This window comes from Trachurus japonicus, chromosome 24 (genome assembly GCF_045865225.1).
Source record: "Trachurus japonicus isolate A0001 chromosome 24, Traja_1.0".
Taxonomy (NCBI): Eukaryota; Metazoa; Chordata; class Actinopteri; order Carangiformes; family Carangidae; genus Trachurus; species Trachurus japonicus.
This window is the reverse complement of record NC_140930.1, coordinates 8345173-8360112: the sequence shown is the minus strand read 5'-3', so window position 1 is coordinate 8360112 and position 14940 is coordinate 8345173. Positions and strand designations below refer to the sequence as shown.

The 14940-nt window shown below is 40.7% G+C and overlaps 3 protein-coding genes across 4 annotated transcripts in view; 1 reads left to right on the top strand and 2 right to left on the bottom strand.

The window, feature by feature from the left end:
- Positions 1–1355: 1355 nt before the first annotated feature.
- c24h1orf198 (chromosome 24 C1orf198 homolog) lies at positions 1356–9947 on the bottom strand. 2 transcript variants are annotated; one of them, XM_085770349.1, is made up of 6 exons: positions 9577–9947; positions 7536–7586; positions 7292–7402; positions 6798–6965; positions 5602–5970; positions 1356–3905 (listed from the first exon to the last, which is right to left on the bottom strand). In XM_085770349.1, the coding sequence occupies exons 1-6, from the start codon at positions 9883–9885 to the stop codon at positions 3849–3851; spliced, it is 1065 nt and encodes a 354-aa protein (XP_085626475.1). In that variant the 5' UTR covers positions 9886–9947; the 3' UTR covers positions 1356–3848. The 2 variants fall into 2 exon arrangements, with proteins under 2 accessions (XP_085626475.1, XP_085626476.1); XM_085770350.1 differs by having other exon boundaries at positions 5602–5967.
- Positions 9948–11014: 1067 nt separating this feature from the next.
- Positions 11015–14940, top strand: part of tbc1d32 (TBC1 domain family, member 32) — a 104883-nt gene continuing 100957 nt past the window's right edge. The window contains exon 1 of the mRNA XM_085770337.1: positions 11015–11077. The gene's annotated coding sequence lies outside the window, so the exon portion shown is untranslated. The remainder of the gene's footprint in view (positions 11078–14940) is intronic.
- LOC146961313 (gap junction Cx32.2 protein-like) lies at positions 11489–14805 on the bottom strand. Its single transcript, XM_085770356.1, has 3 exons — positions 14640–14805; positions 13363–13501; positions 11489–12823 (listed from the first exon to the last, which is right to left on the bottom strand). The coding sequence occupies exons 2-3, from the start codon at positions 13489–13491 to the stop codon at positions 12200–12202; spliced, it is 753 nt and encodes a 250-aa protein (XP_085626482.1). The 5' UTR covers positions 13492–13501; positions 14640–14805; the 3' UTR covers positions 11489–12199.

Genomic DNA, 14940 nt, shown 5'->3' with positions numbered 1-14940 from the left:
TCTTCGGCTCAGAGCAGAGTGACTGACAGACCCGTGTTTCGGTTCAAACACTCTATGTAAGTGATTGCTGTCGGAAGATATAACTATTTAAGACTTATATTAACACAAATATATCACTTCCTTCTGCTTTAAAATAAGATTCATTACCTAAAAATGAACTTGTTTTCAGATCATTTTCACTTGTTTCAAACAAGTTTTCAACTGAAATAAGTAGAAAAATCTGCCAGTGAAAGCAAGTTTTTGTGCTTGTAATAAGAAACTTGCTCCACTATCAGATTTTTCTACTTATTTCAAGTGAAATCTGCTTGAAAGAAGTAAAACGTGTCTAAGAACAAGCTGCATTTTAATGTGATGAGTCTTATTCTAAGTAGAATTAGATTTGTTTTGACTAGAAATTAGACAAATATTCTTGGTAAGATTTTGAGTTTTTGCAGTGTAGGCCTACAACTAGATAATTAAAAAAAACATGATTTATTGTACAAAGACGGACAATCCATCATGTGTTTGACACTATTTTATTGTTTTTAAACTAGTCCATCCCTAAAATCTGTTTGCGATTTTGATGGGAGTTTCATTTTGACCACATCTTAGTCAGTTTATCCATTTACAAGATAACTGCTGATTTTTCCCCCCTTTAAATACATGTCATGTGTTGCTGCTGAACAAACCTTGAGTCTGAGGTAAGTTGTAGTTGTTTTTTTTACTAGGCAGGAAACTATTATCTTTTTTCATTTACTTTAATGTATGTATCATAGACTCAGTCTGACACAGCACTGCTCTTGCTTCCTTAAATAAATCCTGTTCAGCAGCACCCGAGGGAGACGGTGAATCGAGGTCTGACTGACTCTGAACTGGGCCACTGGCTGAGTCGTTTTAAAGCGAACAGCACAAAGTTTCCTCTGCTGCGCACCGGGCGGACATCCTTCCTTCCTTCCCTCACTCCCTCCCTCCTTTTCCTACATGGACGTTTTCTGGATCTGGTAGAAATTACAGCTGGAGGAATTGATGTCATGGAGCTCAGAGGGAGGTCGACAGGAATGCAAACAAGCAACGAGGAAAACATGAATGAAAAAAAAAAAAAAAACCTAAAAAAAGTGACCACCCTGAAGTAAAGACTTCTGGTTAACCGTCCAACTGAACTTCCAAGTAGTTTCTCCCTCATCTTAAGAAATCAAACCCACTAATGATGTTACATGTGCAACCACAACACAAACTCAAACATGTCTTAACAGCTGTGCTTCTCCCACTTCTGCAGAAATTAGCTGGAAAACACCACTTGTTCTTTACCGAGGAATCAGGCTCGGGTCCAAAACGTTAAAGAGAACAAGACCAAAGAAGTCGAAGAAGACGATAAGCAGGTTTGACTTTCATTTATTGACGTCCTTCGAATCCGTGACCTCAAAATGCATGAGTGCAATATACATGTATAGCAGAAGATACAATCAGCGGATAAATATAAAATTCAGTAAAATAGTACTCTAGTCATGTAAACTCTGTGACACACGTGTTATAAATCACTACATGCCTGCCCGTTTACCTAAAAACACAACAACTTGAGTGCGTCTTAATATCATTATCAATGCACACTAAGGTTTTTTTTTTTTTTTTTTTTGCTCAACACTAGTTTGAGGTCGAGTGAAAGTTCAGAGGGGTGAGGTGGTGATGAGGAAGTGTCGTCAGGGAGCTAAAACCCCATACAGGACGGGACAGGACAGGACATCTGTAACAGGTTCCCACGGCAGCCCGGACATACAGTCTGTGAGTTTTTCCATGACTAAGTTAGTGCACTTCCATCGTCCTCCCTCCTGTTTTTTTTTTTTTGTTCTTTCTGAACACCGGTGGTTTCCACTCCGCCATCTAATTCAATGAATGTGTGTTTTTTAAAAGCTGGAAATCAATTCCACTGTATTCCTATAAAGTGAAGTAATGGTAAAAACTCCGTGATTTTTTTTTCCCTCCGTTCAATCACCAAGTTTTACAGCTTCCATGATAATAATAATAACGCAGGAATTCCATAACCAGCAGGAACATTGTCTGTAGTAATTGCACTGTGTGGGCCAGGACTGCAGCACTGAGCACTACTGTAACTCTAAAACTCTTCGATCTATAGGAATATATAGAGGTATAAATAAAAGCACATCAGAGAGCAAAAAATCTTCATAACAAAAAAACTTAAGAATGGCCTTTTTTTTTTTTTTTTAGTGTTGGCTGATGTAAATGTTTACATGCTTGTGGTAGAAAATTACTCTCGCTCGCTAGCGTAGCGTCTAAAAGTCCCAAGTGAAGGCAGCTACGTCACGCCATGACTGTGCATTCACACGGCGAGCAGCGTCACAAACAGGCAACAAGAGATACTGCACATAGGAAAAAACTGAATAAATGTGGCAACAGGGTATCACAGCTATATTATTATTATTATAAGTGTTAAGGGTTCCCATGTCTTAGCAAAATGTCATTTAAAAGCTCATAGTGTCACAAAGACGACACAACTACCCCACAGGTAACAGTTGAAGCCTTCACTGGGGGTTGGTAAGTTTGTATTTAAAGGGGAACTATGCAAGTCAGGCTACTTTTCCCTCCTCCTCTCAGCCATGTGCATTTGTTTACAATGAAACCGGCGAGAAATCCATCAATCAATAGAGCGGTACATGACGTTAAGTGTATATTTGTGTAGCCTTATCTGTCATCTGTCGAGGCAAATGCAGAGACTGCTTGCCGAAAAACTGCCCCCGACGGGAACTCGCGTCAGCGGGTTTTGCATGCATCTCATAGCGTGGTGAATGTGCAGGTCACAACTTGTCCACCAAAGCGTTTTGGAGTTGTTGTATTGTGTATTTGATGAGAAAGGAAACCAAGAAATCCCATTAGCCTCCATAGCGTAGCTCTGAGCAGCTCGCGGCTCTGCTCCACCGTTCTAAAAATAGCTTGCACCGACAAATAAAGGTAACAAACCTACTCAGACTATAGGGATTGGCAATGGGCTAATTTGCCAAAATGTTTAACTATCCCTTTAACCATCACAATTACTCTGAAGCTGTAAAAATGTAGCATAGTTACGGTAAAAATCCTGCATAGTTCCTCTTTAAATCATGGATTTCCCACTTTTTCTTAGTCGTTTGTTGTCGTGGCTCGTTAGCTTAGCATTGTACCATTAACCAGGAAAAAGAAAAGTCAGCAGCGTCTGCCCCGTTTTGCACTCGTCACTTAAAATGTGTTACATATTAAAAACGCCAGCAGAAGAATAAGCTCTGCACTTTCGCTATTTGGTTTCAGCAACAGCTAAGAAACATCTCAAGTGATTTTTGGTTGCATTTCAGATATTTGATAGCTAGCGGACGTACCTGACGCGCATGAGGTGCTGAGTGTAACTAGGCTCGTTAGTTTTTAAGAGGACGGTTCCCAAACGTGTCTTGAACGGTGGGGAAACCTTGGTCCAAGTCGGTCGCGGTGTGAACGCACAGTGAGGAGCAGTGTGCACATTCTGTGAGGTTCGATCCCTGCTTGCTCTACATTTAGTGGGAGAGAGGAGGGGGAGAGAGGAGAGGAGAGGAGGGTGTTTTTGGCAAGACATAAAAGAAGATCCGACCCTTGTCATTGAGGAACCAGAGCTCTTTCTTCTAATACGGGGGGAGGGAAAAACACCAGCGCACACAGGCGGTGAGATAATGTCTTAACAAGCCACTGGAGATAATTATTACGAGAACATAATGCGGTCGTTCTAAAGACGGGGGTGTTTTTTTTTCTTTAAACCTAGATGTGGATGTCTGTAGTCATGGCAGTGTGGTCCTTCTCAAGAGTGATGATGAGGATGATTTCATTCAGAGCGGTGACTGGCCTCAGCTGTGGTTTTACCAGTTGTCTAGGAAGTCGAATCCAGTCTTCAGGATGCTGCTGCTGGTGTTGAACTGAGGAGGAGGAGGAGGAGGAACACACAGGCAGATGTGGTGAAAACTCTTTTTTTTAACTTTCATTTCAGTTTATTACTTCACTGACTGGCTTCAACAAATTCATTAAATGATGAGATTTATCAAAGTATCTCCTGTTTTTTCTGCAGAAAAACGTTTACAGCAAGGTTTCTTTGGCAGCTCAGATAAATTCCGGCGTATTTGCTCATTTGCTTCAGTTTGTTTGGGCTTGTGTGGAGGCTGTGAACCGTTCTCGGCTGCAGACTAAACATCCAGACACGCCGTGAAAAAGGTTGGATTCGGTTCAAACTTGGACTGTGGAGCGATTTGTTTTTTTTTGTTGGTACGAATGCAGAACGGACCAACCACAGGACTGTGTAGGAGGAACTCAAAAATCTAAAACTATACGATTAAATTAAATCTGCCGTCTGATTGAGAAGAAGCGTCTAGGAATCCGCTTTATTTGTAGTAGGATGCAGCTAAAACAGTGGTTGTGTTGTGCTTGTGGCCTACTTCTGTGCAATTTGGCAGTAACTCAAAAACAATTGAGCTAAATATAGCAGCACCATAATAACCACCATCTGCACTCTGACAATGCAAGACCGTTAAGTGCTGCCTGATTTTAACTTTTGAGTATCCTATAAAAGAGACATATTATTCTGATCCATATTTAAGAACATCCTTACAGTGTTATAAAGTCATATGTCCACGCAAAGTTGCACAACATGAGCTATAGCGGTCCTGCCGTAACCCACCAACCAGATTTCACGTGGTTTCGGGTCTCTCTGAACGCTTGATAACGAGATCTCCTCGACGTCAGGTTTTACCGTCGAACGCCCAAACTGCAAGAGATCTGCCCAAAACACGAACACGACACCCACACCCCAACCAGCATCTGTACGGAAACTCACAACTGTTTTCCTTCCCATAAGAAGACTAGGGGGTCCAACACATACGGACGCAACTCGTAGCTGGTCATGTTTGTAAAGCCGATCGGCATGTATTTAAAGGTCCGGTGTGTAAAATGGAGGGAAAACTGTGCTTATTCGCTCACACTCACCCCTCTCGTTGGCAAAAAAACTTGTTTACCACGACTGGGACGACTGGGAGTATTTCAAGAGCGATGAGGTGAAGATCTAAACCATTTTACGATATGTCTGTTGTTTCCTCCTCCTTCTTTTTTCCCCTCTGCATTCTTCTTTGTTGGTTTATTTATGAATGCATAACTCATAATTTTCCGTTGGGGCTGCTGTACAATCATGGCGGCGCAACATGGCGAACCTCTCTATAAAAAGACCCTTGCTTTATGTATAAATAAAAGATGAATTATAAGGCTACGAAAACCAAACAAATTTTATTATATAGCGATTATACACTTATACTAATATATTCATGGGTAGTATATTCAGATTTTGCCAATAAACCTTGACAAATCGTACACACTGGACCTTTAACAACGCAGGGTAAACAAGAATACGTGGGCCTACACTGAGCGAGCCAATCAGAGGAAAACGAAGCGTTTCATAAAGTGACTGCATAGCGGTAAGGATTTTTTTTTTTACATCCCTACGAGACAACTAAGGAGTTTTTGGAGCTGAAAATCGTGCAGAACAACTCTGTGGGTGTCAAAACTGACACAATGGTGAGCAAAAGCAGTGAAATGTGTATAAATACATCTCCAATAATGTCTGCTCACCTGGGCGAAGGTGGGGCTGCTGTTGGGTGGAGCTTCCTCCACTCTCTCCTTCTCGGCGGCGGTGGGGACGGGGGGGGGCTTGGACATCATGTTGGAGGAGAACATCTCGTCCAGCGTGTTGCTGACCGACGGCAGCGTGCTCTGGGACCGCTCCCATCCCGCCACCGTCGACGACACGCAGACGGGCGGGGCGGGGCTCGGCGTGATGGAGATGGACGCCGGCGTCGCGCTGACGACGACCGGGACGGGGACGGGGACGGGGGGAGGGGGCGCGGGAGGCTTGGGCGCTCTCTGCTTCGCGGGCCTGGTGGGAGGAGGCGGGTGGGGCTCCGCTGCCTCGGGCTCCTTCGGCGGGGGGACGGACGTCTCCTGTAGACAGATCATCAGTTTACTGCTGCTTTTCATTGTTACTGACACAAATAATATTAGATATTTTACACATGTTTCAATAAAACAAGGTGAAACCAAAAAAAGAGAACTAGCTGCCCTTGAGAAGACAGTGTAGGTGGTTCATGAGGCTGTACAGAGAATAAAAGTTTACAAAAAAAGTACAGAAAAGGCGACAAGAGAGGAGCTAAGTAGGGCATCCAGAAACAAACTAGACATCACTGTGGCTTTTTTTTCCTCCTGCAAATTGGCTTCATCCGCCATCTGCTTCTCTGACACTTGTGGAGGCTTCACAGATGCCATTTCTCTCCGACCGCGGCGAGACTCTATTTCAGGATGCGTGATAACAAAAGTGACAAGTGTTGGGGTGGGAACTTGCTTCTGTTGTTTCTTTTTTATTGTAGAAAATGCTTCGCTTGGACCTCAGCATTTAAAAAAACAACCAAATTGAAGGAGCATTTTCAATTTATCATGATGTAGAACAGTGGTTCTCAAAGTGGGGTCCGGGGACCCCCAGGGGTCCTTGGGTGGGTTCAAGGGGGTCCCCAACCTTTTACCATATTTCTTTCCAGAAATTTCTTGAATTTTTTCCAAAAATTCATGCCATTGGCTGTAATTTAAAGGTACATTGACTAAAAAAAAACAACATTATTCAGTCTCAGAACAAATATTTGTGTATTTCTGGTGTTTGTTTTAAAATGTTGTACAATGGGGGGGTCCGTGGTCTAATTTGTGTCAGTTTAGGGGTCCTTAATGTAAAAAGGTTTGAGAACCACTGATTTAGAACACCTGTAGACTTGAGTGTTTACCTGTCGGAGGTAGGAGGGGAGGGATTTCTCTCCCTTCTCCAGGGATTTGATCTGACTGGGGGTCAGGGACTGGAAGTCTGCCTGCTCCCCCTCCAGCCTGGACCTCTCCGCACTGATCTTCCAGAAAGACGACTCCTCCTCCGGCCTGCGGCCCTCGCTGACAGACACCTACACAACCACACAGCAACACAGCAACACACTTAGTGAGCCTGTCCTTAAATGAAATATTCATATAAAACTCAGCAGTAAAATTCCTAAAATAACTTTTGTTTAAAAAATCCAATTTAAGAGATGGAGGTTATCTAAGGAGTTTTTCTCACTGGAAATGTGTACAACTCAAACACGCCGACAAAGCGCTGGTTATAGATATGACAGGATGTTGTTGTGGGACAAACACTGAGATGATCTTACATAATACCCCAACTCCAACAAAAACACAGACACTTCCATGTAAACACATGCAGCATTGTTTGGTTAGAAAAGGTGAATCATACCTTGGTTCCAAGCTGGTTGGAGTGAGGAGTCTTCACCGACTTTGACTCTGCATGTGAGGCAGAGATGGTCTGGTCCGTGGAGCCTGGCGCCAAGCTGAAATCTAGTTGACTCTGTGATCATATAAACCAGGATATGTTTAAAATCGCCAACGGAGACAAAAACAAAGATGAATATTTCAAAACATGGTGAAACTCTTGTGAAACATGTGAATGAATGCTTTTGATTTTGTTTGTTGTTTTTTACCTTGGTCTCCCATGAGAAGGGGGCTGAATGCTCATCTTGCCAGGTAATATCCTAAGATAGAGACATTTACACTGTGAGTTACAGCTTAATATTACACATATAAACAGTGGCATGAAAAAGTTTGGGCACCCCATTCTTTTGCAGGGTGTTGCTTTCCCCTTTTCATTTTAGAATTGTCGAAAACAAAACAAAACAAACAAACAAAAAAAACTGATATTGCTAAAAATATTGTTAAGGAATGCTTCCTGTTTAACACTATGCCTTTTGAAGAAAAAAACCTCTTCCACATGCTTTAACTGTCTCACATTAACAGACATTTTTCCCTAAACTTTGTCATGCCACGTACTCAGGGCCTCGCTACAAGAGCGGTACAACAGAAGCTGTATCTTTGACTAAACAAGCCCAATAAAAAAGTATTTTTATTGTTCACACAATCACAGTGTCTCCTGGCAAAAGAGAAAATAAGATAATTATACACCGACAAGCCAAAACATTATGACTCTCAGATGAAACAGTTTGCAGGTTAATCTCATAATAATGATGTGCGTCTACTGTCTATGAGCACAGTTTGATCTTGTTGGATCTTAGAGAAAAGGGTGAGTGACAACTGTGCTGGAGCATCTCCAATACGACAACATTTGTGATGATCCCAGTCAGCGGTAGTGATGACGACCTACTGACACCAGTCCAAGAAGGGACAAACCAAGACTGGACATATGGTGTTGGGGGATACGTATGTGCTGGAAAAAGTCTGAGTTGTTGGTCCAACTGTAAACAAAGAGGATCTGCTATTACTAACATCTCTGTGTTAGATACCACAAGGCATCTAGTGGAGCAGTCGTCAAGGGTCCATACACCTCAGCTGTTCGTCTCTTAACTGGAAAGAGGAAACGTGATCACATCACATAAGTTTAGGCCTCCCTCCACTGGCTTTCTATCCAATTTAGGATAGATTTTAAGATTTTATTGTTTATTTTAAGGATTTAAATGGACTAGCGGCACATTATTTATGTGACCTTTTAAGCCTTCAAGCCCCAGTTAGAGTGACATGGTCTTTAAAAGCAGCTTATTTTAAAAAAATCCAAGATCCAGACGCAAAAACAAAAGGTGACCGAGCTCTGGAGCAAAACTTCTCTTATTTATAAAGACTACTGAAAACATCCAGCAATTTAAGTCATTGCTAAAGATGCACCTCTTCTCCTTGGCCTTTAACTCAGGTTGGATCTGGGCATTTCAATTGCATTTGTATATGGAATTGAAGCATGAATGTGTATTTGTGTATGTCTGAACTGTTTAAATTCTGTTTTAAATTGCGTTGTCTGATTTGGTCGACTATGGTTGGTTTTTAAACATGCTATACGAATAAATTTGACTTTTACTTGGTGCGTTGAAGTTGTTTTGGTGGACTGACAGCTTATTGAGCTTATAATGTTTTGGCTGGTCAATGTAGAGAGAGTGGACAACAACATACTATTACAAGAGAGAGGGAATCGTCAGATTATTATGGCCTTGTTTGATTAACATAACTGACCGTTCTGGCTACCCAATAGCCTATGTCTGTCGTCAATACTTTAGTTTATGCTTTATACCAGTTACAAATGTCACTTTTTTTTTTTTTTACCCAGAACAAGTTAACATAACAGCATTCATTAAAAAGGGTGACATATTATTTTCCACCTCCTGCTGACAGAAAGTTACAGTTCACATAAACATCTTTGAATTTGGAGATTTTTGTTTGTTTGCTTCAATGAAAATCTGTATGTAGCCTAACATTTGGAAAAATACAGACATCCCGCATGTATAAAACAAAATAGTGTCATATCAGTACACATATTATTTGGACAAAGATACTCAATCTGAAGTCTGTGCTGCGGCTCACGTCACGTCACGTAGCGACTCTGACGTCTTCAACGTATTCCAACGGCTACGTGGCTAGCTAGTAGTTAGCAACGATAGCAAAACAAGCTACCACCCGGCCTGTAAACACTAACACACCCACAAACCCCGACTAAATATGAATTAAAATGTGGTTTTTAAATACCTCGTCTCCGAAGTGAACTATCTTCTGTCCGGTCTGAATGAGCAGTTTGGGGTAACACACCACTTCGTCGCGCTCGACTCTGTGCATAGCGTATCGGGCTCGGATGTGCGGGTCCATCATCCAGTTGTCGATGGCGCTGTCCTGCTCCTGCGGCGTCATCTTCTCCCACGACGAGCCGTGCTTCTCCTTGATCTTCTCCCTCTCCTGCATGATCTTCTTCGCCATGGAGTTGATGGAGGAGAAGTACTCGAACTTCTTCTCCTCCATCCTGTGGCCATCGAGCCCCGCTACTACCGTCGCGGTGGCCATCTTTAGCCCGCTGCCTAGTTGCCAGCTGTTGTTATTGTGAGGAAAAAGGAAGCTGATGGGTGTTCATCATCAGCGCCGACCGTGTGGGCGGAGGGAAGGAAGGAGGGGCGCAAACGGTTTCATCTGTGTGTTACCGGCGCCATCTTGTGGTAATTTTTCAAACTCGCAACAACTTAAATTTTACCTCTTTTACATGATGGTAACACCAATTCTGAGCTCCCTTTACCATTATGATGTACCAGCCACACGATGATTTTGTTGCTGATAAATAATTGTATACGTGGAAGAGAGACTGGAGAAACCACAAGAAAAACTGAGCACATGACATGACCAAGGACGGAGGAAGTCATCATTTAATTTCATGGAGTTTGTGAAGGTAACAGTTAAGAACCAAAATGGTTAGATATTTATGTCCAAAAAATGTCCAATTTTCACTCTCGAAAATGAATTTAGTTGATCGTAAGTTTCATGAGAATTGTGTTTAGACCAAAAGAGATGAGTTGTGGTAAGCCTATCTATGAGCTAAGTTACAACATGAGGAGTAAACCTAGCATGAAAGTGCACCATTTTAGCTGTCATGGTTGCTGTGGGGTAACGTTAAGTTGAGCCCCATGCCTCATACACCTAAAGAGCGTATTAAATAAAGATCTGCATATGGTTGCAGTAAGTTAAGTAAGTTCCTGAGAAGAGGTAAAGCTGGTTATGGTAAGCCAAGCTTTACTTTCAAAGAGAAAGATGAGGAATTCTTCCCAAGATGTGTGTAATTGCAAAACTCCCCAATACAAAGCTCAGGTCCCAGCAGTTTGTGTTCACTTGCAACCTCAACAGGTTCAATGTTGAGTAAAGAGGAAGGAGGGGGGTGGGTCAACTTACCCCGCTCCTATATGCTCAACTTACCTCATACATGGGGTAAGTTCAGTTGTGCCACGAGACCTCTTTTTGGACATGCTTTACTACCAAAACAATTATGTTTACACTCATTATGTTTGTTTGTAGGGATGCAACACATCCTGAAATATATGCAGATATTAGTTAGTGACCCTGAATATAAAAAGTGGCTAACTTGTCTCCCCTAATTGTCTGTTTTCACCACATTTTACCAGCTCCCCATCCGTCTCGATGTCGAGGTTACCGAGGGGAGACAAGTAGAAGTTAAGTGGAGGTTAACCAAAAAGTCAACCCAAGAACAAAGGTAATACATTCAATATGTCTTTGTACATTTTAACTACTTAAACAGGCACGTTCATCAAAAATGCAATTGAAGTGGCTGGCCAAAGGATGAAAATAAATCAAATTTTCACCCTTTATCAACTATCTGGGTCCATAGCTTTGCTATAGCAAACTGCAAAACCAAAAAGATTTATAATTAAAAACCAGTTTAGGCACTCATTTGTCAATATATTGGCAACACTTTTCTAAAATGCAGTGTCATACAACCATCCTTATTTATTTTTAATTTATTGACAGTTTTGTGTTTATTTTTCCACTGATATGATCATTTGTTTATCAATATATATTTTTGCAACAGAGATCATTTTGCATGGGTATAATGGCAGTCACAATGAAACAATAACAGATGTGCAGCAGTTGACATGTAACTCCAAGTATGTTTTAATAAGTTATGCTTTTTTATGAATTCATCAAGTTTACAATCATTTACAGATGGTCATATGTCAATACAAAACATGAAAACAACTTTTTTCTAATTAAGATATTTACAGTTTCACAAGTCATCCTTGAAAATTTTAACGGTTTTGGAAACTCCGAAAAAAAAAAATACACTGACAACGAAAACAAGCACAAATAGTCTGCACAACAAGCATACAGTGTGCTACACAGTGGCTTTTGGCCAACACAAACTGGTACAAATATAGACAAAGACAAGCTGTATGGCCCATGCATTCCCAGGCATGAATGACCACAGTAAACATTAAAAGACCATCTGCCTCTTGGGGGCAGCAGTATTCAAAAATGGGCCTACAAGAATAGAAAAGAAAAAAAAGTTTGCTTCATTGACACTTTGCTTTTCAATGTATTCTTCTTGCACATGTTGGTGATATTGGATTACTCCCTCTCAGAAAAAGCCTGTAATATTCAGTACCAGTATGGATCCAAATTTCAGTTTCTGGAATGTTTAGGCTGGCATCACATATAATTTTATTAATTTTATTTACAAATAAATAACCTCTTGGAAATGAATGCATAGTTTTACCTTCATTATTGCTTGGTAGCTATGCAACTGTGTCAGTCTTGGAACAGTAAATCTAAATGTTGTTCCTCAGGCCGTGCTGTGACTGGTATCACAGAGGCAGAGCTACTCTTTTTTAATCAATTCTTCTCCATTGATACGTGGGTAAATGGCAATAGCTGTAGCTGGAATAGTTTTAGACTTTCGTCTGGATGAGCGACAACACATCAGGTAGAAGATCTCTGCGACGTTGAATAGAAGAGAGACACAGGACATTACAAGCATAAAGATGATGAAGATGGTCTTCTCGGTGGGTCGAGACATGAAGCACTCTACAGTGAAAGGACACGGGGCTCGGGAGCACACGACTCTTGGGTCCATGATGAACCCATACAGATAATACTGCCCCACGATGAAGCCTACCTCCAGAAGGATTCTGAACACTATGGTGGTCATATAGGTTCCCAGCAAATTGCCTTTAATCTCGACATGGCCTTTATCGTCAGAGTACTTGGGAGCTTTGACAATTTCACTGCTCGAGTTGTTTTGCGAGCGTTGTCTCAACTTGTTCTCTTTGTGGATGACGTGGAGCACGTGGCCGAGGTAGACCAGCGTCGGCGTTGAGACAAAGATGATCTGCAGGACCCAGAATCGAATGTGTGAGATTGGAAAGGCATGGTCGTAGCACACGTTCTTGCAACCAGGTTGTTTGGTGTTGCAAACCATATTGGACTGTTCATCACCCCAAACCTGCAAAGATCACACAAGAAAACGTTATTTTAGAAAAATCATTATCATCATCATTATTATTGGTAGACTGGTAGACATTGGTAGATTGGTAGACATCATCATTATTATTGGTATTAATAGACTTTGGACTGAGGGCTAAGTAAGAAGTCTTTAAATAATCTCAAATAAGAACTCAGTGCTGGCATCAATATGGAGGTCCACTGAAGTGTTGGGTGAAACTAGTGGCTAAGTATTCAATAACTAGGCCTAACCATTTAAAAATGTAAGTATAGGTAAATTCTTTTAGTCCAGACCAGAACTGTGTCCAGCCCCAATGATTCTTTAAAAATATGCAGACTGATGGATGAACAGCTCTTGTGCTGAATCAGATCATTTGTCTTCTGCAATAATATCTGAACAAACGGATGGTTGTCACAGCTGTGGACTTCCATTCTGACCAGTAGAGGGTGTTACTTCAGAGGCTTGCAGAAGTAATTCAATGCTACATCACTTATAAAGCCACAAAGAGTAGAATATGAACAAAACAATGAGAAGCAGACCTTCTCTGCTCCCGCTCCGAGGACCATGATCCTGAAGATGAATAGTACGCTGAGCCAGACCTTCCCGATGACGGTGGAGTGAGACTGGACCTTGTCCAGCAGAGAGGACAGAAAACCCCATTCCCCCATGGTCTCTGATCTGATGAGGAAAGTCAAATAAATATGCCAACTGATTGATTAGTATTTCAGATAATAATCATCACATACTGATTAATAATTCATTTCAATAATACCATGTAGTGATAGGACATTCCAGTCCTCAAGACTTTTAGAATATTGAGGAAAAAACCTCACGATTAATTACTAATATCTGCAGACCCACAACTTAAAACAGTCTTATTCATGTAGCCAACTACATTCAACTGTAAAACTGATCAAACTTTTCATATAAGCAGAAATCTAGTGGAAGAACCAATAAATTATCTGGTGCAGTTGGAAAATAGGTCTGTCTCATTAATATTTCATCATACTTGTATATATGTATATTTTTAGTCACAAATCATTCATGAATTATTCTTTTTAAGCATCACAATGTTGCTATCAAAAAAAAGAGTACAGATTAATGCATTATAGATAAATATCACCAGTTACTGACAGTTACTGGATGTCATCAGTTTTATTTTATTTTATTTTATTGTAAAGCACTTTGGTCATGCTTTAAAGGGCTATATAAATAAATCTTGATTGATTGATTAATTGAATGATAATGGATAAATCTGAATTGCTAAAAATGATTGACAGCAGCAGAAAGTCTTAAGTTTTGGAGACGTGACCACATGTTGTAAAGTCTCTAATCTACAGAATGTGTAGAACGTAAAGAAGGAGCTGTAAAATCTATTACATAACAAAGACACATGTCTAGCTAACTTAATGTATACGCTAGGATGTTTGGATGTAAGATACGAGAGGAATTCATATTCAGCTGGTGTTTGCATCCATAAACATAGTATTCATAAGGAGAGCATTTTAGTGTCTTAACAATTACACATATTTGCTTTATCTAATCTCAGACTCACAAAAATGTAAAAATCCATAGATAATATCGATCGTTATCCTGACAGAAGTAAAGTGAAAAGTTTCTCTGCACTCAGGTTTTGCTCACACACACTTATATCTGACAGTCTAATGAGGCAAGAAAGTATACTCCTAATAATAAATGTTCATATCAATTTAAATATACATGTGTGTCAGATTACTTGGCATTTTATACCAAAAATAATCACCAGAAATTCAAGATTGTAATCATTACATTTTATATTTAAATTTCAAAAACTTACCTTTTGAATTTCACAGGTCTTCTTCCAGTCTGATCAGTCACCAGCTGTGGTGTTGAATGATAGAGAGCCCAGTGCACCAAGGCAAGCCAGTCTATGGTACCTTGAACTTTAGATTTGATAGATTTACGCAACAGTTCTGAACTGTCACGTTGTCATGACATCTGAAAATGACAAATCTCAAGTGGACAATTTTTGGGCTGAGCACTGAAAAGATTGCACAGGTTAATGATTTGCAGCGCTATAAAGCAAAATCCACGGCTGCTCAATGTCATTGTTCATTATCACCATTGTAAGTTTTTTT

Excerpts from the sequence above, each read along its gene's own strand:
- LOC146961313 (XM_085770356.1), bottom strand. The coding sequence starts at position 13,491 with ATGGGGGAATGGGGTTTTCTGTCCTCTCTGCTGGACAAGGTCCAGTCT. Across the intron at positions 12,824-13,362 it reads TCGGAGCGGGAGCAGAGAAG|GTTTGGGGTGATGAACAGTC; the intron begins GTCTGCTTCTCA and ends TGATCTTTGCAG.
- c24h1orf198 (XM_085770349.1), bottom strand. The coding sequence starts at position 9,885 with ATGGCCACCGCGACGGTAGTAGCGGGGCTCGATGGCCACAGGATGGAG. Across the intron at positions 7,403-7,535 it reads CCTTCTCATGGGAGACCAAG|AGTCAACTAGATTTCAGCTT; the intron begins GTAAAAAACAAC and ends ATATGATCACAG. Across the intron at positions 6,966-7,291 it reads CCAACCAGCTTGGAACCAAG|GTGTCTGTCAGCGAGGGCCG; the intron begins GTATGATTCACC and ends GTGGTTGTGTAG.